Source organism: Aotus nancymaae, unplaced genomic scaffold, assembly GCF_030222135.1.
Source record: "Aotus nancymaae isolate 86718 unplaced genomic scaffold, 86718_ANA_hifiasm-v0.15.2.pri h1tg000032l_0, whole genome shotgun sequence".
Taxonomy (NCBI): Eukaryota; Metazoa; Chordata; class Mammalia; order Primates; family Aotidae; genus Aotus; species Aotus nancymaae.
In genome coordinates, this window is record NW_026988445.1 from 17,531,118 (window position 1) to 17,556,400 (window position 25,283).

At 40.6% G+C, this 25,283-nt stretch overlaps 1 protein-coding gene across 1 annotated transcript in view; it reads left to right on the plus strand.

Annotated features, from left to right (window-relative positions):
* The window catches only part of DISC1 (DISC1 scaffold protein), a 365,698-nt gene that overhangs the window by 157,526 nt on the left and 182,889 nt on the right, over positions 1 to 25,283 (plus strand). Inside the window, exon 9 of the mRNA XM_064383602.1 lies at positions 13,825 to 14,013. Within this exon, the coding sequence (XP_064239672.1) occupies positions 13,825 to 14,013 (189 nt within the window). The remainder of the gene's footprint in view (positions 1 to 13,824; positions 14,014 to 25,283) is intronic.

A 25,283-nucleotide genomic window follows, 5' to 3' on the forward strand; every position in this document is an offset into this window, starting at 1 on the left:
CATATGGTCTGGCTGTTGAGTGCTCTCTATGTGGGCCTCGCTATAGGCAGCTTGGCTTCCTTACAACATGGCTGCTAGGTTCCAAGAGCGAGTGTCCCAAGAGGAAGGAAATGGAAATTTCTTATTTCTTAAGGTCTGAATTTAGAAACTGGCATGCATCTCTATTAATGTGTAATAAGTGGCTCCCCAAACTTCATAGCTTGAAACAAAAAAATCTTTATCTGTCATAGTCTCTGAGAGACAGGGGTCCAGAGTGACTTAGCCGGGTGGCTCTGACTCAGGGTCTCATAAGTTTGCTGTTAAGACACACTTTGGAGATGCAGTCATCTAAAGGCTTGGCTGGGGCTGAAAGATCTGCTTCCAAGCTCATGCATGTGTTGTTAACAGACGGCTTCATTTCCTTGCCACATGAGCTGTGCCATAGGACCTCTTACAATATAGCAGCTGATTTCCTCAGAGCCAGTGATCTGAGGGAGCGAGAGCAAATAAGACAGAAGCCACAGTGCCTTGTTAGGACTTAGCCTCCAAAGTCGCACAGCATCACTTCTGTTTAGTGACTAGAAGCAAGTTACTAAGTTCAGCCCACAGGCAAGGGGAAGGAACCAGGTTTAACCTCAAGGGAGGAGTATTAAAGAATTCAGTGGGCATATTTTTATAACTATTGCAGTGTTACTTCCATTGTGTTTTATTGGTCCAGCAGTCCTGGTGCCCTGATTCAAGGGGAAGGGCCATCATGACAAGTCTCAATGAGTGGTGTGTCAAAGAGTTTCAGTGCCATGCTCTAAGAAGTGCCACAGCGCCTACTGAGACAGAAAGATTTTGAGAACTAAAGACCTGGACAGAGAACTTTTCAGTTAGAGGAAATGGCCTGTTCCATTTATTTACTCAACAGAAAAATATCATTCAGCATCAACAAAGTGACAGGTCTAGTTCTAGGTACTGAGGATGCAGTAAAGAACAGAACAAGATCCTCCCTCCTTTTTTTTTTTTCTTTTTGAGACAAGGTCTCACTCCACCCAGCCCTGAGTGCGGAGGTGACATCATAGCTCACTGCAGCCTTGAATTCCTGGGCTCAAGCCATCCTTCCACCTTAGCCTCTGGAGTCACTGGGATTATATGCATGAGCTCCTGGCTCAGTGAATCTTCTTTTTTGATAGCTGTGTTCTGCCATTGGCCACAGTGGAGCGGAACTAGATATGCCTGGGCTGAATGTGGAGGAAAAGCACAACTGTTTCTTCAGGAGGAAGAGTGTCTAGATTGACCCAGGTTTAAGATCAGTATTGTGGTAGCTCTTCAAAGTTGGTTAGGACCAGGATACACAGAGCTCTGAATTGTAAGCTAAGGATAAGAGCAATAGGGAGCCATTACAGTGTTTTAGAGGAGTAGTAACATGACTAAAACCAGACTTTAGGAAGTGTAAGCTGGCCATGTTGTACACAGAGGGATGGATGTGATAACACCTTGGGACTGGGAATCATGGAATTAACTAGGATTTTAGAAATGAAAAAAGGAAGAAAAGAAGGCTCGTATAGGAAATCTACTACAGATAGGTAATTATTGATTTTTGGAAGAGCCCTGTTGATACTAATATATCCAATTGAGTGTGGTGTAATACACATTAAGAAAAGTAACTTAGAAAGCCCATCGTTTCTCTCCTTTTTCACTGACCTGTACACACCTTGACTGTGTTTTAATTGTCTCTTTCCTTCCATTCTCTATTTCTGCTTCAGTTTTCCTGTTCAGCAGAGAATAGTTTGGTTTAAAGCAGATAGCAAAAGTGGATTGATTCTGTTGTTGCTGTCCTTCCTAGATGTATCAGTAGGTTCTTACACTGCTATAAAGAAATACCTGAGACTGGGTAATCTATAAAGAAAGGAGGTTTAATTGGCTCATGATTCTGCAGATTGTACAGGAAGCATGATGGCATCTGTTCGGCTTCTAGAGAGGCCGCAGGAAACTTACAATCATGGCAGAAGGGGAAGGGGAGGCCAGCACTTCACATGGCCAGAGCAGGAAGAGGGGTGCCACACACTTTTCAATAACCATACCTTGTGATGACTCACTATCACAACAATAGCACCAGGAGGGATGGTGTTAAATCATTAGTGAGAAACCGCCCCCATGATCCAGTCACCTTCTACCAGGCCCCACCTCCAGCACTGAGGATTATATTTCAACATGAGATTTGATGGGGACACAGATCCAAACCATGTCACTAGAGAAGGAAGGTACAGCCCTGAGCTCTATGCATACTGACTTAGAATAAGACACTCACTAGGGCAGACGGAGTTCTCGGTTTTTGAGTGTAGGGGCCATACAGTGAGTAGAGAGAAACTTGGGCTTTGAAATCTGAGAAGTGTGTATTCAAGTGCAGCATTTTCATGACTTGGCTAAATGATCTTGGGCAAGTTATTTAACCTTCTCAGGTCTTGTTTCCTCACCTATAAAATGGAGCTAATAATAATATTGCCTATCATGTGAGGTTGTTGTAAGAAGTAAGGTTATGAATCAGAATACTGTGGTACATCAGTATATTAATACATGAGATAATAAATATATGTGATGTCTCTTTCCACAGAGTGAATACGTGCTTAGCTAGTGATTGTTAGCCATGCATCTGAGTTGGGGGAGACTCAGCCAGGAGGTGATCTGACTCACTCTCACTCAGTGCCACAAGTTCCTGGCCAGTGTACCTGTAGTAAAAGGGCAGTGGTGGCATCCACACCTTTTATTACAAGGCAGCTTTGGCCTCGGTGCCTCTGTAGTCTCCTGCTTGGTCAACTAGGCCAGGCCACTTGTCAATGGGGAGGACTCAGTTTTGTGTTTGGTTTTCAGCTCTGAGTTCAAAAGCTGGGGAGACCTGCTGGGTTCTCTCCCAGAGCTGGGCCACATATTATTAACCTGAGCCCTGGAAGTCTGATCAGTGTCTTGGCTGGATCCAGTGCAGAAAGAGAAGCCAAGGAGAGGATAGTCTTCCTGAGGCCCAGAGCAGGTCAGACCTAACTGCCCACTGCAGGTTTGCCCTGGGCCAAACCGAGTTCCTGCTGGGTTCAAGGGTGAAAGCTTCTTCTCCTCGGATGCAGCCCTAGACCCACCTTGTTGAACTGGCTGCCTGGAAAGGAAGTAAGAGCAAAGGTCTCAAAAAAGAAAAGCTCCTTAACCTCTGTGCTGCTCTTGCTGAAAGCTCTCGCCCTCTATCCAGGACTTGATGGCTCTGGCCCTGGGCCTGGGGGAGAGTGAAGGGAAAGCGTCGGTGCCCTCTAGGGCTGAGAGTGTGGCACTACAGCAAGTGTGTGGTGGGTGCAGCTACCTCCTGCTCTGTGGCTACTGCCCATCCCCATCAGAAGCCTGGGTCTGTTTCCTGCTCTAGAATGGTGCTGGGACTTTACAAACCATGGACCTGTAGTCATGAAAGTTGGTGTCTTGAGTCTGCTTCCACCATGCCTGCCCTCCCACTGCTGGGGCCCCTCAACCATCTTCTAGTACCCATGTCTAAGACTTAGCAACAAGTATCCTTCCTGCCTGTTGGACTCTGGGTCTGCACCGTTCTGAGACACAGTCCTGTATTGGGCCCCACCGCTATCGGTGCTCTTTGACCTGACTAGTATTGCAGTCCTCATCTGGAATGGGGCCAGCCATGCTCTGGCCATTCCCTTGCCCTGGGACAAAGGCTCAGCCCCTGAAGCCCGGCTAGTGGACAAGGCTGGCTCTCTGATGCCTGGCTGCTCTGATACTGGCATCCTGCACGCACTTCCAGCTCCAGCCTTGTCCTGCTTGAATTACCCCTCATTGTTGATCTGGTCCATCTGTTGAGCCACCCTGCACTTTTTTCTTCCACTTTGTTTAATGCCTGGGCACTCAAAAGACAGTCAATAGAAATATTTGTTTTTCAAAAAATGGACCGTCATTGATTGGTTGCTGATCCCTAGAATCTGTTGTTTTCGTACCTCCTTCACTTGTCTGTGTTTTCGTTACCTGCCCTGACTCCAGTGGGTACGTCTGGTTTTAAGCCCTGGTCCTTCTCATCGGATCCATCCTCTGTCAGGTGATTGGAGCTGGTGGATGTTCCAGCTTCTGGATGCCAGATGCCAGCAGCAGCAGCAGCCGCCTCCTGGGTGACAGCCTCACTGTGTGTTGGCAGGCTTCTCACTCACCTTTTAAAATCAGTCGGACCTGAAAATCCTGAAGCTAAACAAACACAGCCCTGCTATTTTGGCACAAGATGAAGGCCAGTCTTAAGTAGTCTATAAAGCTGTGAAAAAACTTTTAAAAGTGAATTATATCCAGGGCACCCAAGCTGCTTCCAGATGCCAGAGGCAACCCTGCCTTTAATAATATGCTTGCTGGAATCATTTTAAAATGGTAGTATGGACGTTGGCCGTCTTTATACTTCTTTTTTCTTTCTATTCCTGACAGAAAGACTTCCAAGGCATGCCCCCGGTATTATTCCCTGTATGTTTCAGAGAAGCTCTAAATTCACATAGCCTTCAAACTTGTGTTTTTCACTCAGACTGTATGTTAGGATCATCAGGGGAAATTAAAAAATACTGGTACCCAGGTAGCACCAAGTTCCTTTGGTCAGAATCTCTAGGGATTGTTCTCGGATATGGGAACCTTCAAAAACAGCTTCCAGGTGGTTTTAATGTTCTGCGAGGGCTAGAACCACTGTACCAGTGAGAGGAGAGCTGGCCTGCCCTGTTCACTTCTGGCAGATGGACTCTTGAGTCACATCTTTGCACACCCATGTGAAGCTCCAGGCCCAGTGTGCCCCGTGGGTGAGTAGCTGCGACTGCAAGCTGGCCTTGGCCTGGAAGCACATCTTGTGGCACCTCTCTGATCTTACTCTGCCCTGGCCTTCTCCTTGTCCTAGAAGATGTGCCTGAGGCTGAGAGGCTTCCTTGTTTATTTCATCTAGCTGTCTGTTCCGAGAGCCCCCAGCTAAACTGAGGTTACAATCTTGGAGAAGCCAGCAGCCTGCCCTAAGGAGAAATGAAGGGGAGATGGACACGGTATTGACTGCGTGCCTTTCATAGGATGCTTCTTTTACCTAGTAGATGGCCCAATGCCTAGTTGTCTGACCTGTGACCAGGGGACCCTCGCCTGGGAAACTTGTTTATATGCCTTTGTGGCTCTTGCCTATCCTGTGTTCACTTTATGCCCGCCTGCCTATTGCTCTAGCTCTGGGAGCCCAACCTTGCGCTCTCTTGGGCATCCCAGGTAAAACCTGGCCTGGGGCAGCCACTGGTTCTTCAGATGGAAGGTGCAAGTCCAATATACACCATAGTTGGAAACAAATTCAGAGAGTGTAATTTACCGATCTTGGGCAGGGAGTGCACAGAGAGTCAGGAGGGCAGTGTCTCTGGGCCACTTGAGACAGGAATGAAGCATCATGCAGAGAGAGTGGAACAAGGCACATGGCAACTGGCAGTGTATATAGGAATAGGGTCTGGGTCACTGTAAGTTTTCAGGCAAATATGTAAATGGTCTGTTTAAAGGAAGTAATGGAGAAGCAGGTAGCCCATTCTGTTAGGCAGGGGAGATGCCTCTACGTTTTTATCTCTTGTCACTGGCTTGAGCCATTGGATGTGGAGTTCTTCTAATGCCTGGGCAGCTGTGTCATTCCCGTTATAGTCACCCCATAATTCTAATTGCCTCAGAATTTATAGGAACCAGTTGGCAGCCCAACAAGTGGGCTCCTCTGGCCAATGAGGGAGGCTGGTGATTGATGGAATCTTCCCAGGACGGGCAGACCTCTGCCTGGTTATTAGATTGGCCATCTTTGGGTCTCACCTCAGTTTGGATATTTTTTTTTAACTCACCTGCCCTCTTGTTATCTGTTTCCAAGGAGCAAACAGCTCAAATAATTATTTTAAAATAACTTATGAGGATGTTTCTGATACTCCAAAAGCCATTTTTTTTTTAAAAAAGGATGGTTCTATCCAATTTGGCATGTCATTTATAGAGAATAAAAAGTATCTATACTTGAAATGCATCCATTGCACACAATTGTATTTAAATGGCAGCCTGAAATCTTCCCTCATAACTGATGATTTTGGGGGAAAATAAGAACATTTTACAAATAAACTAGATTTTATAGATAAACACAAAATAGATGATTGTCATACATCAGGTAATGAAAGTAGTTTTCTCCTGAAATTTAGAAACAAGTATTTAAATTTCCATCTTCTTCTGAATGAATATTTGGCACCTGACCAGTAAATACATATCAGTTTAAATTTATTTGAGAAAATATCCTTTTCTTGCATAATTAATTTAAGGGAAATTAAATTGACCATGTCAGTTGTCAAACAAGGAAAAGTAAGAATTTTGCTTATTTGTTATTAATGTTATTTATAATTGTATTTAAAGGTAACTTTGTAAAATAACCCATAATGATACAACCTAAAACAAAATAGATTGTATTAAAATCCCTTTTTAATTATATACCAAGAAAATTATTGAATGATTAAAAAATTCTTAAGTGGTTGCTTAACACTGTATGGAACTGGAAAGAGCAGTTCAGGTCACAGAGGCATGGGCACTGTGTTCTGAGTGGTCACTGCACTGATTCAGAACAGCAGGGGCTGGCCCTGTACTGGGGTGGGTGGGTGCTCAAGGCTGAGCGCTGCTGTGTCTGCAGCTTCAGGGAAGCAGGAGAAGCAGTGACGATGGTCTAGGAGAGGCCACTTGACATATGGCAGAAAAACAAAATTCAGGGTACAGACAGTGACTGGGAATGTCAACTCAGTTGCTTCCTTTCTTTACTGTTTTCCTTCTTTCTAAAAAAGTCTATGTTTAGATCGATGGCTGGAGGAGGGAGACGAGACCCAATCAAAATGTTTTCAAAGATGATGCCTATCCAGTGTGAAGAGAAATGAAGACCTACCCAATGAGAATAAGCAAATGCTATTATTCAGAGCTTGCTTCAGCAAGGGAGTCAGACACCATCATTTAGCAGAGACTCAAAGGTGGGCAGAGGAGTGGGAAAGCTTTATAGTGGAAAAAGGAGAAGGCTTCCAGTGTGCCCTGATTGGAGGTTATTGATGCGGGGAAGCTGGAGGCGGCTCACTAGAAGCGAACATCCTGTGTGTTTGATTAGGGGAGCATATTTGGCTTTCTCTGGTGGGTCTTAAGTTGGGATCAGGGACAAAAATAAGGGAAGCATCAGTTATTAATCCAGTCCTGAACATTTTGGGCCAATTGTTACAGAAGTTATTATTTAGCTTCCTGGATAGTTACTAGAGATAGCAATTTGGCTTCCAGGAGATCTGACTTAGAGCAGGCCGGCTTCTGGGGTTGTTTTTTGTAGGTAGGGGGATTGGTTTTCTGGGAAGCCTGCTGCACATTGTGGATCAGAGTTCCATCTTTTGATGTGGCCTGGCTGCTGTCCGGTTGTGTATTCAGTCTGTCACCAGGCACCACATTTTCTCAAGCTGTTGGAAAGTTCTGTGTGTCAGTGTTATCTTCCCCTCGTATTCTATGAAATATATGGCCGTCTGAAATGTTCGATGTGCAAAGCCAGCAATGGGGCTCTGCTCACAGGAAATGCTTTTGGCTGTCTCAGGAAGTCATGGGACCTGAAGAAATACATGACCCTGACAGAAAATGGCAAATTCTAGCTGAAGGGATGTCCAGGGAGAGGAGGGGTGGGAGGGGAGCAGTTGACTGGGGCTTATTGGCTGCCTCCGTTGCCTTCCGGTCAGCCAGCCCAAGCTTACAGCGGATATCCTTGACCTCGCCAAGATAAGCCTCTAAAAACAAGGGTGGATCTTGATCTTGCTGAACTGTGCACTTAAGCTTGCAGTTCCTTGAAAGATCTGGTGTCATGCAAGACAAATTATGCAGCTCTCTACTATTTCTGAAGTTTGATTATTTTCAGCACTGGCTTTATTTCTTTTTTCCACTAAAGAAATATAGTTCAGATGTGGATAGGTGAAAGCAGATAATCTTAGGAGGATGGTTACAAACTGAAATGTCTGTGGGTCCAGACAAGTGCCATGTGTGTGAGGGGTACCCCAGGTGAGAGGCCTGAGGACGGGGCAGGTGAGAGGGCCCAAGTGGGCACAGGATTCATCCCCCCATGTGCTCTCTCACTTCAGTGATGATTTCTGCCCAGGTATTGACTAAGTCACTTATTGATATGAGATCAGAAGAACGAAATTCAAGTTCAGCAACCTCTCATGGGATCTTAGAACTCTGAAACTTTGTGACCTTCACAAGGTCATCTCTGGGTCTGGGTTTTTTAACCGGGAATCAAGGACAATCATTAGGAGGCTCCCCTTCCTGGATTGTTGGGAAGATTGAATGAGACAATCCATGTAATGAGAGCACTGTAATCTCTAAAACTGGACTCTCAAATAGTGACCTCAGATGAAAGAAGAACTAATCAAAATGCCCCAGGTACTATGAAGTACAGAGGGTAGTTTTTTTTTTTTTAAAAGGGATGGGATCTTGCTCTGTCACCCAGGCCAGAGTGCAGTCATGTAATCATGACTTATTGCCACCTCAAACTCCTGGGCTCAAGTGATCTTCTTACCTCAGCCTCTCAAGTAGCTAGGACTACAGGTACATACCACCATGCCTGGCTAATTTTTTAGTTTTTTTTTTTTTTTTTTTTTTTTGGTAGAGATGGGGGTCTTGCTATGTTGCCCAGGTTGGTCTCCAACTCCTCAAACAGTCTTCCCATCTTGGCTTCCCAAAGTGCTGAGATTACAGGTAGGAGCCACTACACCTGGCTGTTATTTGAATTCAGAGATGCTGAGGATAAGTAATGTTAGAACACAGTGGGTAAAGTTAGCTTCAGCATACACTTAGAGATTTAAATTGTGTTATTTGCAAAATAAAATATGTTGACAAGTGCTTTGAAAACCCTATGAGAGTACCTAGGTTTTATTCCCTTGTTGAAGAGCAGGCAGGCACAGGTATATTGGGATGCCATAGGTGGCATATTCTTCTGCATCACATCCTCCCATGGCATTTAGAAAGGGCCCGTTGGAGTTATGAAGATTGAGGTCATAGGTCTCTGGTGGTACTTTCTTCAGGTATCAGCATTGACTTTCCAAATTTTCATCACTAAGCTCCTGACCAATTTCAGCAGTCAGAAAGGTCTGCATCAAGCAAGGTCTACCTCATGGGCTTAGATCTGAGGTCAAAATGCTTATAAAATATGAATCAAGGGCATTGTAGCATTTTATCATGGCTTGGGTTTTGATATGAACGGTCTCTTTGAGAATTCACACTCATTCAGCTCTTTTTATATGTTCACTTTTTTTTTTTTATCACTGTGCATTTTCCCAAGCCTTATTCCTCAGGATCAAAGAAAGAGCCCAGACTTTAATGATCTTGCCTATGTTTTACCAAGGGCAGTGGTCTCTAGAGCTTGCAATGGGTTGCAACAGATTAGACGGTGTATTTCCAGCAAAACTTTTGTACTGGCACTTGCTCTGTATATGTAGTCTCTTCCAATATGTTTTTAGAGATCTTTTCTTTCTGACTTAACAGCATAATTTGTGTTTAAGAGGAGGGGTTCTAGGGTGATGTTTGAGTCAGAAACTTGCCGTATGGTTTACTGCACTGTGATCTTCAGCAAGATATTTTAGTTCTCCAGATTTCTGTTTTCCCAGTTGCAAAAACAGATAACAATATGAATTTCAGTGAACATAAAAAGCACTGGCCGGGTGCAGTGGTTCACACCTGTAATCCCAGCACTTTGGGAGGTGGAGGTGGGTGGATCACAAGGTCAGGCGATCAAGCCATCCTGGCCAACATGGTGAAACCGTGTCTTACTAAAATACAAAAAATTAGCCAGGCGTGGTGGCAGGTGCCTGTAGTCCCACTTACTTGGGAGGCTGAGGCAGGAGAATCACTTGAACCCAGGAGGCAGAGGTTGCAGTGAGCTAAGATTGTACCACTGCACTCCAGCCTGGCGACAGAGCAAAACTCCATCTAAAAAAAAAAGCACCACTGTTCTATATATTACAAAGAAAGAAAAATTATTGTCAATTAAACAGTAACAGTGCTTTCTATGGTTTAGAATTTTTATCTTGTACTTACTGAAATAGCTCTTTCAGATGTAGTTAGGCTTTTGAAAAATCACATATCACTCATTAAAAAGCAAAATTGGTTAAGGTTGTCCTAGGCATCTTCCTATTCAGTCTGAGTCTTCTGAAACACATTCGGTCTCAACGTTGTCGAGGTTCATGTTTCTCCACACATCATCATCCTCTGAACCATTGAAGTTGGGAGGCAACTTTTTCTCCCCCAAGAATGAACTGTTTTCTGTAGTATTGTTTGCCAAACTGCTAACACCTTTCTTCAAGTTTTAAATGCTGGTGCTTTTCCAGTCTTACAAATCCACATCAACAGAAGATTTTCAGGCAACAGCCAGGATGCAAATGGTCCTAAAATGGTTTGCACATTGAAACACCAGGTGGTTGCAGATGGTCAGCCAGAGCTGGGAAAACAATCCAGTTATAACCTGGATTGTTCTGACAATTTCCTGACTACTTCCTGGCTGATAGCAATTGTAGGACACGTCCCTATTTCAGAGATGTTAAAATGTAAAAAAATTTAATAATAATATAAGATATAACCTATTTCCTAAAGTTGTGATGACATTTAAAGTTGAGAAAGTTTGTAGCTATTATTGTGATTATGGTTACTATAAATTCTTAGAAAACATAATGGGGTTTTCTAATAACACTAATTTATGGGGTACTCATTAATGTTATATATTTATTAATTTATTGTTCAATGTTCATGCTTAAAAAGTTCCTAATTTTTCCTTTTTAATTGAGGTGTGACTTACATTCAATGAAATGCACAGGTCTTAAGTATACAGTTCTTGAATTTTGACACCTCCTGTGTTACAAACAGACCTATCAAGAGATAAAACATTTTCATCACTCAAGAAACATTACCCTGTATCACTTCCCAGTCATTGTCATCCCTCCTCGGTTCTGATATCTTCTACCATGGATTAATTTTGCCTTTTCTAGAACTTAATAGAATCATGTGGCACTATTCCTTTGCATCTTTTGTAAAGGTACATATGTGTTGCTACATATATGAAGAGTTTGTTTCTTTTTATTGCTGAATAGTCTTTCATTGTGTAGCTATCGTATTATTTTCTCGTTTTCTTGTTGATGGATATTAGATTGCTTCCAGTTTGGGGCTGGCTCTCGGGCATAAAGACACTATGAACATTTATTTGAGTGCAAATATTTTTCACTATGTTTTTTCATTTCTTTTCTGTAAATGCCTAGAAGTAGAATTGTTGGATTAAAGGGTAGGTGTACATTTAACTTCATGAGAAACTGGCAGAACTTTTCTTGAAGGGACCATTTTACATGGGTGAGAGTTCCACTTGCTCCATATCCTTGTGAATGTTGACATTTTTAGTCTAGTTAATTTGAAACATTTGAATAGGCTTGTAATGGAATCTCTATGGTTTTAATTTTTCTTTTCCTAATGATTAATAATGCCAAATGCTTTTTCATATGCTCATTGGCCATTTGTGGGTCTTACTTTGTAAAATGCCTATTAAGTCATTCGCCTGTTTTTCAGTGGCACCATTTGTGTTTTAATTGTCAGGTTGTAATATTCAAGTCCTTTGTCAGTTAAACATATTGCAGTGATTTTCTCCAAGTCTGCGACTTCTTGTCTCATTTCTTAGTGGTGTCGTTTGATGAGGAGAACTTTTACATTTTGATAAAGCCCATTTATTCTTTTTAAAATAGTTACTGTTTTCTATATCTTATCTGAAGTTCCTACCTACTCCAAGGTTAATAAAATATTCTTTTATTTTCTTTTTGTAGAAGCTTTATAGTTTTAACTTCTACATTTACGTCTATGATCCACCTTTAATTAAATTTTGTGTATGGTTTGAGGTATGAATCAAGGTTAATATTTTTTCCATGTAGATAGCTAGTTGTTCCAGCACCATTTATTGAAAATACTTTCTTTTCCTCATTGACCTGCTTTGGCACTTTGGTTGGCTAAATATATAAAAATCCACTCCTGGACTGTTACTCCATTGATCTATTTCTCTATCTATATGCAATGCCATATTATCTTGATTTATAGTGGCTTTAGCATTAGTCTTGAAATCAAGACTAACTTTTTAAGGATTGCTTTGCTTACGTAGGCCGTTGCTGCTGCTGCTGCTGCTGCTGCTGCTTCCTCTTCCTCCTCCTCTTCTTCTTCTTCCTCTTCCTCCTCCTCCTTCTTCCTCCTCCTCCACCCTCCTCCTCCCTCCTCGTTCCTCCTCCTCCCTCCTCCTCCCTCCTCCTCCCTCCTCCTCCCTCCTCCTCCTCCCTCCTCGTTCCTCCTCCTCCTCCTCCCTCCTCCTCCTCCCTCCTCCTCCTCCTCCTCCTTCTTTTCTTTCTCCTTCTCCTCCTCCTCCTTCCTACTCCTCCTTCTCAGCCTCCTTCTCCTCCTCCTTCTTTTTTCTCTTCTTCGAGATGGGGCCTTGCTATGTTGCCCAGTCAGAGTGCAGTGGCTATTCAAAAGTGCAATCATAGTGTACTACAGCCTCAGACTCATGGGCTCATTCTTCTACATTTTATTTTATTTGTTTATTTTGAGAAGGAGTCTCACTCTGTTGCCCAGGCTGGAGTGCAGTGGTGAGATCACGGCTTACTGCAACCTCCGTCTCCCGGATTTAAGTGATTCTCTTGCCTCAGCCTCTGGAGTAGCTGGGATTACAAGTGTGTCCCACTGTGCCTCGCTAATTTTTATATTTTTAGTAGAGGTGGAGTTTCACCATGTTTGCCAGTCTGGTCTTGAACTCCTGACCTCAAGGGATCCACCCACCTCAGCCTCTCAAAGTGCTGGGATTACAGGTGTGAGCCACCATGCCTGGCTCACTCTTCAACATTTTAGAATAAGCTAATAGATTTCTACAAAAGAGCCTCATAAAATTTTGATTGGAATTGTATTAAATCAGTGAATTAACATGGGAAAAATTGAAATCTTACCAATATTGAACTTCCAGTGTATGTATATAGTGTATCTTTTAAAATACTTGTCTTGAGTTTCTCTCAGCAGTTTTTGAAAAAAAGTAGTTCTCACTGTAGAGCTCTTGCATGTATTTTAAAAATGTACCCCTCAATATTTTGAATTTTAAAATATCTTGTAAATTGTTTTTTTTTAGAAAGTCATCTTCCAGTTTTTGTTGTTGATACTTAGACATAAGATTGATTTTTGTATATTGGCCTTGTATCCTGCAACCCTGCTACATTTAACATGCCATATATTTTGCTCAGTGCTTTACAGAATTTCTTGTTTATTTTTGTAACTACCTGTAATTCAGGTATTATTGCAATCATATTTTATAAGCAATTTGCCCCAGATGTTCTAATTTCTTTGCTCCAGGTCATGCAATTTGAGTAACAGGGGAGCTAGGAATTTAATTTAGGTCCACTCTAATTAGATGGCCCAGTCTCCTTCCACCCTACTATAATATGTCATCTCTTTGACATTTGTATACTATTTGAATAGAGTGACACATTGTGGTTTCTCTGGATTCCACTGGGACATTTTTGTGTCATCATATTTCACAGGACATGGCTTAGCCAATAGAACTCCTAAAATGGACATAACAAGAATAAGGTGATAAAAGGCTGGTGTTTTTTTTTCCAGTTTAGGGAGGGCAGTGCCTTTCCAGGTTCTTTCCCCAGAGGACTGCTGAGGAAGTTGTACATAATCTCCAAGTTCAGTTTCTTTGCCCATGCTGTGAATGTACGTTAGCTGCTGCCGGATCTTCCATGTGTGTGGATGCTGTAAAGCTCATTTTCCCTCCTTCTCTCCCGCAATGTGCTGTAGGAAACCATTTCTGTACAGCTAAGGACCTCACCGAGGAGATTAGATCATTAACATCAGAGAGAGAAGGGCTGGAGGGACTCCTCAGCAAGCTGTTGGTGTTGAGTTCCAGGAATGTCAAAAAGCTGGGAAGTGTTAAAGAAGATTACGACAGATTGAGAAGAGAACTGGAACACCAGGAGACCGCCTATGGTAGGTAGTGCACAACTGCTACGCGGCGAGATGTTGATGATATTTGTTGTGTTTTGTGTCCAGGCGGAATGTTCTGTGCTTTATGTGAACATCACTGTGAAGGGCGTCATGAAACACATGGCCCTTTTCCTGGGGGACATTTTTGGCAGTCGCCTTGGCAAACTGGGTGGAATTACTTGTCAGCTTTTGTTTTTATATTCACATGTGACATCTTTTCTTTTTCTGCTTCCCCTCCCACCCTGTATTTGCTAATAGCCTTGTTATTATTTAGAGCAATTTCTCCCTTGGCAAGGTCTTGAGCGTTTTCTTTGTGTGACAATTATCTTCCTTTTGTCCCTTGGCTCAGTCTCCTGGTCTGCACAATCATGGACTAAATCAGGCTGACCTGAGAAAATTGAGGAAAGACCATAAAGTGGCTCTGCTATGTGTGCACTTTTCTGAGCGCTTCTTTCCCCAGGAAGGACGATGTGGAAGAGGCAAATGCTGCCTTAGCCAAAGTGTCTGCTTGTCGGAGGACTTCAAGTGTTCTTGTGTTCTTTCCTTTTCTAGTTGTTAACAGTAACTGAGGTTACTCTGAGATTTACACCCAGGGGGATGGTCTCGGAAGATGCTGGTTCGGTGCACATTGAGATAGTATAAACTAATTTCTTAAAACAAGTAAGGAGTTTCTGATGATTCAGTTTCTAATATGCAGAATAAAATCATTAAAAGCAAATTCAGATGTAATCTTTATTAAATACTAGAACCTATTTCTGCACCAGTAAAATGACAAGAATAACATCTATCTCCTGGGTAGATTAAGTGGTGCAGATTAATTTACAAAGATCCTGGAGTGTGTGTGTGTGTGTGTGTGTGTATGTGTGTGTGTGCGCGCGCGTGTGCACCTGCCTTTCCATTGCTCCTAGAAACTAAAAGTTGGGCCACATATAGCATATCATGGTTCTTAAATAAATGTCATCATTAACTAAAACAAATGAAAGAAATACATATGAATAAATGGCTATATTTTACAAAGCATGCTTGTTTAAGAAGAAATAAGAAAAGCACGGGGCTGATAGGAACCAGATTTGAAATAGGGCTTTTGTAAATATTCCATAAATTGAAGTAAATGAAGATTAGTATTCATAAGCTAGATTGAGAGATATAAAATCAGCTAGCTGAAGTTAAATGCATCATTTTGGGATGCATAAATTTTCTTTTAAAGGCTTACCGATTTGTGTAGAGAGAGATTTCTTCATAGAGATATTTGAATCAAAGAGTATGTTCAGTAGTCATTCTGTCTTCTTCGTAATGAATACTCTCAAGTTGGCTTAATAGCTCGGTACTTATCTTTTTTTCTTTCACTCTGAAAGGTCAAGCCTTGTTTTTGCTGTATATGTAACTAGAGACAGTACATTTGAGCCTAAATAACTATAGTACTAAGGAATGACAACATGCTCACCCAAGACACCACAGCCTGGTTTACTCTGTCATGATAGGAATGAGCATTGTACATTTTTTTTTTTGAGACAGAGTTTTGCTCTTGTTGCCCAGGCTGGAGTGCAATGGTGCGAGCTCGGCTCACTGCAACCTCCGCCTCCCAGGTTCAAGTGATTCTCCTGCCTCAGTCTTCCAAGTAGATGGGATTACAGGCATGCGCCACCACGCCTGGCTAATTTTGTATTTTTAGTAGAGACAGGGTTCCTCCATTTTGGTCAGGCTGGTCTCGAACGCCCGACCTCAGGTGATCCGTCTGCCTCAGCCTCCCAAAGTGCTGGGATTATACGCATAAGCCACCGCATCCGGTGAGCACTGTACATTTTAAGTAGATTTCTGCTATTGATTTTTAAAATGTATAAACAATGAAAACTACAAAATTTCTTGTTGTCACCACATAATTTTTTTATCACAAAATGAAGAATATATTATATCCAAGAATAAAGAAGATGTGAACAAATTTGAGCAAATTTAGTCCAGCAGTATTTTCATTTGAACAGTTGAGCTCTTGAAAGCCATTAATATCTCTTTTTTAAAAAAGGACCATGCAGTATTTTTTGAATCTCATCATTGTCACTTCACTAAGTATTTTCAAAATGATGAATAAAACATAAACAAATGGAATGAGAGATTGTTACCATGGATGATTCTAAATTGCAGATGGCTCATTACTGTTGTGAAGCCTCTCTTTATGTTTTTACACTCGGATTTGGCTGGATCAGCCACCCTTTTCCCTATGTTGATTTACACATGCTTACTTTTCTTTTTAACCAATTTAAGGTGAGTTGGCTTTAGGTGAACCAAATTAATAATTTAGGGTTGAGAGTGTGGGAAACAAATAAATAATGAATACCTGAATATATTGAAACTTTTATTTATTAAAATGTGATAAAACTGGGCCAAAGTCTATATTCAACTATTTTTGTGTTTTGAGAGTTAAAAATTCAGAGGGAGCTCTGTGTTCAAGTTTAAATATAGGGGAAGTACAAAGGAGCGTGTGCTTACGCCCATACACATATGCATGCATGTACCATGACTCTTTTTAGTCTTAGAGAATGAAACCATTTAAGAAATGAGCAATATGTAGTATTCTTAAAAAAGATTTTGATTCCCAACAATGGTTGTAGAATGCAACCTTCAGGGGGAAAAAGGCAACTCACAGATGAACAAGCCACACTGATTGTCAGGGACTTAGACTCTTCTATTTTGTTCTCCTCTACCCCACAATATGCTCCATTCAGTCCAACCTGGCTGACCCAGCCACAGGCATGTCCAAGTCCAGTCAGAGAAAATGAAAAAGGAAGAGAGCTCACCTATCCTGTTTAAGTACCCTTTGAGAAATCTGCACACGTCTCTGCTACAGCCACATCCCTGTGACCTCAACCTTGTTATATGGTAACAGCTACTTGCAAGGGGGGCTGGGAGCTGTCCTTACCCTCAGCAGCAATGTGCCCTGCTGAAGTCCTGAGTTCTGTTTCCATAGCAAAAGGGGAGATTTGCAGTCTTAGGGAACAATTAGCAGTGTCTCTCATACAGTGACCACTTAATGATGTGAAGTGTATCTTTAATGATTCACCTGAGATGAACTTGCTGCACTGATCACTTAAGATATCCTGGTATCTTGTGTCTCTGGCTAGATTGTGAGTCCACTGAGGTCAGAACGTTGTCCTCAGGTTTCACTGTATTGCTCTGGTATCCAGCATGATGTCTTTTAAAATAGTAAATATACTATACCACAAATTTTTGTTTACTTACTGGGGTCAGATGTTAAAATGACACATGAGTCCTTTCTTCCTGCATTTTGGATTGCAGATCCAGGCCTTGAATCTTCTGCTTCTTTATTCACTTTCCAAATTAATGAGAGTAGTGGTAAGTTTGATTGTCTTTCTTGGAAGATGCTTGAGTTGTCTGAGTCAGATATTCAGATTGGAGTGTCAGCAGACAGAACAATATGAAAATAGAAAAGGAACTGAAATATGCCAAGGTACTCAAGGGCAAAGGGAGACAGACATCATCACTGAATCCATTGGCTTTTGTCACCAAGACACAGTCTCTATAAAGAGGTGATAAAAAGTGCACTTTAACTCCTGTCAGCTGTTTTTAGGACTTCAGGATAACCATTTGAATTCTGAGCAATGCTAAGTGCAGTGAAATAGAAGGAAAAGCTAAATCAATCTAAGCCTTGAATATTTATGGAAATTAACTATAAACATTTAATTATTGTGGATTCCAATATGTGTGTTTCTTTAAAGAAAGGAGGGATAAAAAAAAATCAGCAACTTTTACAATTTGTTACATCTGTTTTTTTTTTTTTTTTGAGACAGAATTTTACTCTTGTTACCCAGGCTGGAGTACAATGGTGTGATCTCGGCCCAATGCAATCTCTGTCTCCCAGGTTCAAGTGATTCTCCTGCCTCAGTCTCCTGAGTAGCTGGGATTACAGGCACCCACCACCATGCCCAGTTGATTTTTGTACTTTTTTGGTAGAGACGGGGTTTCACCATGTTAGCCAGGCTCGTCTTGAACTCCTGACCTCAGGTGATCCACCTGCCGCGGCCTCCCAAAGTGCTGTGATTACAGACGTGAGCCAACGCATCAGGCCTACAACTGCTTTTCAAGAAAAAAAGACAGCCCTCAGATTTACGTAGCTGTTTTTCACCATCCCTTGTGTATACATTGGTAATCTGTATTGTACTTTATTAATATTGTTGATTTCGCACTGTAGCTCAGCTATAAAGGAAACCGACGTCAAGGGGAGAGATTTAATCACAGAATAATCAGGGCTAGAATTTTAAATAGGACATCATTAGCATGTTAATGAATTTTCCCACCTTATGCCAGCTGCCTGAGTAGAAAAGATACTGCAGATGTAGCTCAAAAATCTGGCTGGGTCTATGGCCCAGTGAGCTGTCAGGAATCTGTGTAGGGGGATCCATAAGCTAAGGAAAGAGATTCTCAGTGAGAATACCAAGCAGCAAGATTTCATTTTTCTGAGCATGATGGCTAACTGTGCCCAGCCTAAACTCATTTGTCTTTCAGTGAGTAAGTGGGGAGTGGAAGGCAGAGAAGGGGCAGTTTAAAGGTAATGAAGTTTGAGTAGAGGCATCTTTCCAATTATGGTTTGGGGTTAGGACCTTTTGCTTTAGATAGAAAAGTTGTAAGTTCACAATGACAAGATCCTGCTCTAATTTTTGGAACTATCTCATAATTTTTGAGCTTGAAATAGCTAATGAAAGGAAGCAGGAGTGTCTTAGTGCATTTGTGTTGCTATAGAGGAATACCTGAGGCTGGGTCATTTATAAAGATAAGCGAATTCTTTGGCTCACAGTTTTGCAGGATATATACGAAGCATGGTGCTGGCATCAGCTTCTGGTGAGGGTCTCAGGCTGCTCCTACTGGTGGTGGAAGATGAAGGGGAGCTGGCGTGGGCAGACCACATAGTGAGAGAGGAAGCAAAAAGGGAGAGGAGGAAGATGGTACATTCTTTTTTTAACAATCAACTCTCCCAGAAACTAATAGAGTGAGAACTCACTCATTGATGACCAAGCTATTCGTGAGGGATCTGCCCTCATGACCCAAACACCTCCCATTAGGCCCCACCTTAAACATTGGGGGACTAATTTCAATATGAGGTTTGGAGATCAAACCAAGAAACTATAGCAGTGACAGATTATACTGAGATATTGGTTTAACTCTGAAGTTCATGGGTGCAGCTACTTGCAGAATTTCACTCACACCTATTATGAAAGTCTTTTAGTTTAGAAATCCTGTGAGTTACAAGTTCTGCATATATAGACAGTAATTCTTTTTTCCATATATATCAGATATATGTAGAAGAAACATTTGTGAAAAAGTAGAATGAAAGAATAAAATCTATGGGTCTCTTTTATTGGCAGGGACAGGGAGGAAATATAGAACCAGGAAAATACATGTAGCAAAGATAAAAACAATAAAATTAACAGCAATAAAATTAAAAAACGAAGACAGAAGAAAATGCCAATGACGTGTTAATTATTTGATTGAGAATATGATGTGATAATGAACTTCCTAGAAGTCAGAGCAAAAAAGACAGTTGAAGTATCATCCTTCCTCAAAAGCCACTTGAAAAGCACAGTTTTATGGGAAATCAGAGTGTTGCTAAATTCTTAAAGACAATTATCTAGAAAGCACATTGGAAAGTCCTCCTGAACAGATTTATAACACATGCAAAAGCTCTTTTACTTGTGTTATTATTTTTTAACGTTTAATTTTAGGTTCAGGGGTACATGCGCAGGTTGGTTATATAGGTAAATTGCATGTAGTATTTTACTACCTAGGTGATAAACATGTTATCCGATGGTTGTTGCCAACTACCTCTGGACAAAAACATGTTAGGGCATCCCTTCAAAGCAGGAGAGACTGTGGATAGGAAAGACTGAAACCACATACACATTTTAGATATGTAGGTATGTATAGTTTTTCCCACAAAAAAGATCCAGTTTTTCAGCAGATTTTTAGAGGGGTCATTCTAGGATCCCCCAAATTTTAAGAAACATTAGAGTATTGCACTATGAAGGTGAATTAGGGCTTGGGCTAGTGAAGTTTAAATACAACATCTTCCAGTGTCTGATACTATGCTGAGATGTAACTTGGTACCTGAAAAGTGGCTAGAGGACATACGTTGGAGACTCACCCAATGTCACTTCTTTCCTTTGAGCTTTGGGTAAGACCTACTTATAAGACAGCCTAGCTCTCCAGGCCAGAATGGTGATAGCGCTCTTGATACCAAGGGCAAAGCTGTCTGCTTTGGAACCAGGTGAGTGTTGCGGTGCTGTGTGTCAAGAAATGTAGATGCTTATATGGGAAATAGATATGTATCTGCCTTTCCAAATTCTAAATCTTCGGTCATTTAGATAAAAAAATATACATCAAATAGGATCTTTTGAAGGAAATAAAAAATTCAAAATCTTTTCCCTCAGGTTTTTTGATAGGCTGGGGTTTTACATCTGTAATCATTTATCTTTTTATTTATTTTTGCCTTATTGATTACTTTATCACTTTATCAGGACCCTGATTAAATCTGTTTGTGTTTTTAAATTCTCTCCATTTTTTTCTTTCCAGTTACATCCTTGCATCACTATTAGTGTGATTATTTCCCTTCAGCCAGTTTTGCCTGTGAATTTCTAAGCTTGAAATTTGCAATTAACTTTCTCCCTCCTTTATTAAGTTGCTGTGATAATTCTTTTGGGAGGCATCCCAATACAGTGCAAAAAGCTGGATTAGGATGTAGGGGGTGTGAGTTTAATTTCAGTCCTGCTCTTCCGTAATCATCTGCATAGCATCTGGCATATATAACATCAGAATGTGAGGCTTGATGAGTGATCTTCAGCAAGTCACTGAATTTTACCTGAGTCTCAGTTGTTTCATATGTAGTACTGTAAAACCAGATCTTGAGGTTGCATTTCTATCCATCCATCCATCCATCTATCCATCCATCTATCCATCTGTCCATCCATCTGTCCATCCGTCTGTCTATCCGTCCACCCATCCATCCATTCATCCCTCCTTTCAACCACCATCTATTGAGTACTTAGAATATTCTGGCGCCATGGCAGAACCTCATGGTCCAGAGATGAATTAGATAGTCCCTGTTGGCTACTGAGGTCCCTTTTTACTCTAGCTCCTTGTATGTGAATTTCCGTAATTCAATTTATACTTCGTTAATTTATTTCTTGCTCTCAACTACTTTTGATCTCCTTTTCCCACTTTTATCCACATGTATTTTTTAGAAATCCCTACCATTGTTACATCTTTTTTCACTTGTCTCTCTACTTGTTTCTATACTCTCCTAAAAATACTTACGTCATTTACCCCCCTGGGTGGAAATGCAATGATGTTTTCAATTATATTTCATACCAAATTGCAATAGGCAGTTTTTTTTTTAAAACATACTAATTCATTTAGAGCAGGAACTTGACTCTATGTAATAGGGTGGGTGCATGTGTCTCTTAAATATCTGCCAGATTTTCTGCTTTGTAGATTATTCTTACTAACCAGTACCTATTAGAGTCTCTTTGTACATTTCATATGAACTCTGGGCTTTGATAATGTTGGTAGACACATGTACTTACACACTCATATAATGTCCTCAAGATTAAGCTAAGAATGGTGGTGGGTGGAACTTCATGATCTTAAAGAAGAGTCTATTTGTCATATTTTGGGTAAGGGGATTATTTTTTGCCTCGGGACCAAACCATGTATTGCAGAACATTTCACATCCCTGGTCATTGCCTGCATCCAACTCTTCTTCCTATCCCCATTTTTCAATGCCCCTAGGTAGGAGAGATAACAACCTCAGTTAACTGCACAACTTCAGCAATATGCTTTATGTTTTAATATCATCCATATGATTTGAAAATATATTATTATTGTTGTGATTATTAGAACTTACCTGGAATTAATAGAACCTAATTTTGTTATTCACATTATCTTTTATATAGATCCTTAAAGGTTTAAAACTAAGTTAGTTGCAGATTTCTTCTTCCATTGCTCTTTACTATGATATTCAGCATGTATTTCTTGGGCGCAGATTTCTATGTGCACAGATGACCCATAGCTATTGTGGATTGAATGTGTTCTTTGAAGAAAAGGAATGATCCCTTGTATGAAGTCACCCTCTTTTAAGTAACAAAGACTTTTCCCTTTCTTTTTGTTTCTCAAGCCCTTGAGAGCCAATCACTGTGCTAAGGCTTGACGTACTTTAGTCATCTCATCCTCTGGACCACTGTGGTACAAGCTCCACTGGAATCTCTGTTTTATAGGTGAAGAAGCTGAGGTTTAGGAAGAGCCTCCAGGGGGCAAGGCCACCTTCTGAATCCTTTTTACCTGTCATTTTGCCTTCAGCATTGCTTTATGTTCTTTATGAAATTGATTCCTAATGTCATTCTCTCTATTCAACCCTCAACCACATTGCCCTACCTAAATACCACACTCGTAGATTCATAATTACGATATTGATGATGTTGAACACCCTGAAGAGATGGGTAATTTTTTTTCATTTTTGAAATTTTCAAGCACCTCCCTATATTTTGCGCCTGAAATGATGATCCACTATCTGCCATTTTGCTATAGCAGATGGATAACTTAACTCAGTAGTAGGAAGTTCTGTAGGTTATCGCCCTTATGAAACTCATACCTTTTGTATTAAAACCTCAATTCTTTATTTTTGAAGGGTGACTAAGAGGAACTTGGCATACTACCATAAATCAGAAAGAAGCCGAACTGTAGCAATTTAATTGGATACATATTTCTTAACTTCAAAACAGTTTTTTGTATATTTTCAAAGGCGAGTTCTGCTTCCTGTTCTAAAATGCTGAAATGTCAATGTTGTCCTTTGTATTCATATAGGTAAATGCATTGGTTATTAGATTGATACATTACTCAGTTTCTGGTAAAGAAGTGGTTAGAAGCCCTGTTTGATTCTAAGAATTTACTAATTTGTCATCCTATTGATTACAAGGAATTCAACTTGCAACATGTGATGGCAATCATTCTAGGCTTCTTTTGAGTGAGTTTTGAACTTTAGTTACATAAAACAACATTTAAAATATTCTACAATTTAGGATTTTCAGGAATGAAGGTTGATTCTTTGTAAACCAAATTTGATTTTGTGAGGTTTTTGCAGAATTTAATTTTACTTGCACTAAATATGACATCTTTTATGTGGTCACAGTTTTTTCAGTGATTAATTTGGTAAGAAATATTTTGTTTTCCTTTTTGGCATTGCTATGAGTTATGGCTTCCTGTGCACACCCCTGCCATTTTAGCTGTGTACTTCTTTGAAGCTGCCGTATGTTAACAACCCAAGAGAGATGGTATTTGTTGGAGAGAGCATCATTTGTTGCTAATTTGATTTTTCAGATTTGCTGAGCTCTTGTAAAAGAGAGAGGGTATGCTGATGAATGTTTTCCTGCCCTGACTGGAAAGGAAAGCATTTGAGGAGCCAGTATTCGCTGCCCGGGACCCATTCTACTTTAGTCCTGTTATGTTTTGGACTTGAGGATGGCCATTCTGTCTAATCCACTTTCCATCGAGACTTTTCTGTAATTGGAGAGGATGGATCACTGTAGGGGTGGACAACCCTGAGTGAATGCACTGAAATTTAATATTTATGGCCAGTAAAAAAACTAGCAAGAATTGCTTAAGGATTTACTGACTTGGCATCATCAAAAATTTATGAGGCAGGCATGCTCATATTCCACTTGCCTGCATAGTCATAGAATGCCATTTTATTTTTCTTTTGACATTATAGTTTCTGGAGTCTTAATAACTCATTAACAACTGATGGCACACTTTGCTTTTTGGTTTAATTATAACCAAATTTTATTTGCCAAAATGGTGTTTAATTTTTGGTGTATTAACCCATTATGAATGTCTCTCTTTTCCTATGTTTATTATGACTGCTTTACACTTCGTGTATCCCCAAATCTTATATTTTCCTTCCCCAACAAAGAACCAAATGCAATTATATTATGATTGCATGGTCCATCAATGAATGGAGGTCTGTCTTGTTTGGACAATGTGACTGAAATCTTGAGCTTCTTTGTAACTCTGAATGGGATCCAGCATTTGACTTTGGTTCATATGTACCAATTACGTTGAGTGAGACACATACACTGGAATTTGGCAAACATCTGTGTACCCTTCACCCAACTCCATTGTTCTCAGAGACTGAGTAACAATAGTGGCTGGATACCAACTTCATGTCTGCCCTAAGAAGGTCACCAAACACTGACATTCCCCACTGGTCTGGAATCCTGCAAACCTGTCAGCTTTTGGAAGTGAAGTAATTCTCCCCTACAGATTATAGAGAAATTGTCTCAAGTCAAAGCTTATGAAACTTCTGGAGTCACTCTAGGATAAATTTTAAATGTATTTCAAAAACTACCATAAGCATAAAACAAAAATTTTTTAATGAATGAAGAATGTTCATCATACAACCTCTGTAACAGAACCCCTGGTTGCATTTTTAGCATTCTCTTCTGTGCTTGCAGCATAGGCAGACTTTTTTCACACTTACACTGAGAATGCAGATGCAATTTTACATCGTCTATCTGTCCTTAACCTTATAGGACAATAGTGAGAGCATCGAACCACTTAATCCTCATGACTATACTTTGAGACAAATTTATTATTCCCAATCCACAGATTTGTGAAACTGAGGCTCAGTGAATTAAGAAAGTTGCTCAAGTTTCTGTATATGGGAAGTAAAGAACTGTAATGAGACTCATCTGTTTCATTTCAGAGCCATACTCTTCATTATACACTTCTGTGTCCCTGGTGGCAATATAGTATTCCAATGTATTACTTATTACGTACATAACACTCCAAGAATCAATATACTGTAACTTGCTTAACTACCTCCTCATTCTGAGGTGTTTAATGATCATTTCATGAATTTCTTTCAGAAGATGAAGTGCCAAGATTGGGTTTAATGACAGAAAGAGTGCAGTCATTTTTATGGCTCCATACATGCTGCAGATTGACTTTCAAAAGGATTATAGCAGTTTAATTGATACTACCAATCCATCCTTTCTAATATATATTATTTCTTTAAAAATTATTAGTATAATAACAATAATAGACTGGTATTTTATTCATGCCTTGTTTTTGCATATCTTTGACTAATACATTGAACTTGCTTTTTTGTGCCTTTATAATTTTATTTTTTTTGAGACAGGGTCTGACTCTGTCACCCAGGCTGGAGTGCAGTGGCATGATCTCGGCTAACTACAACCTCTACCTCCAGGGCTAAG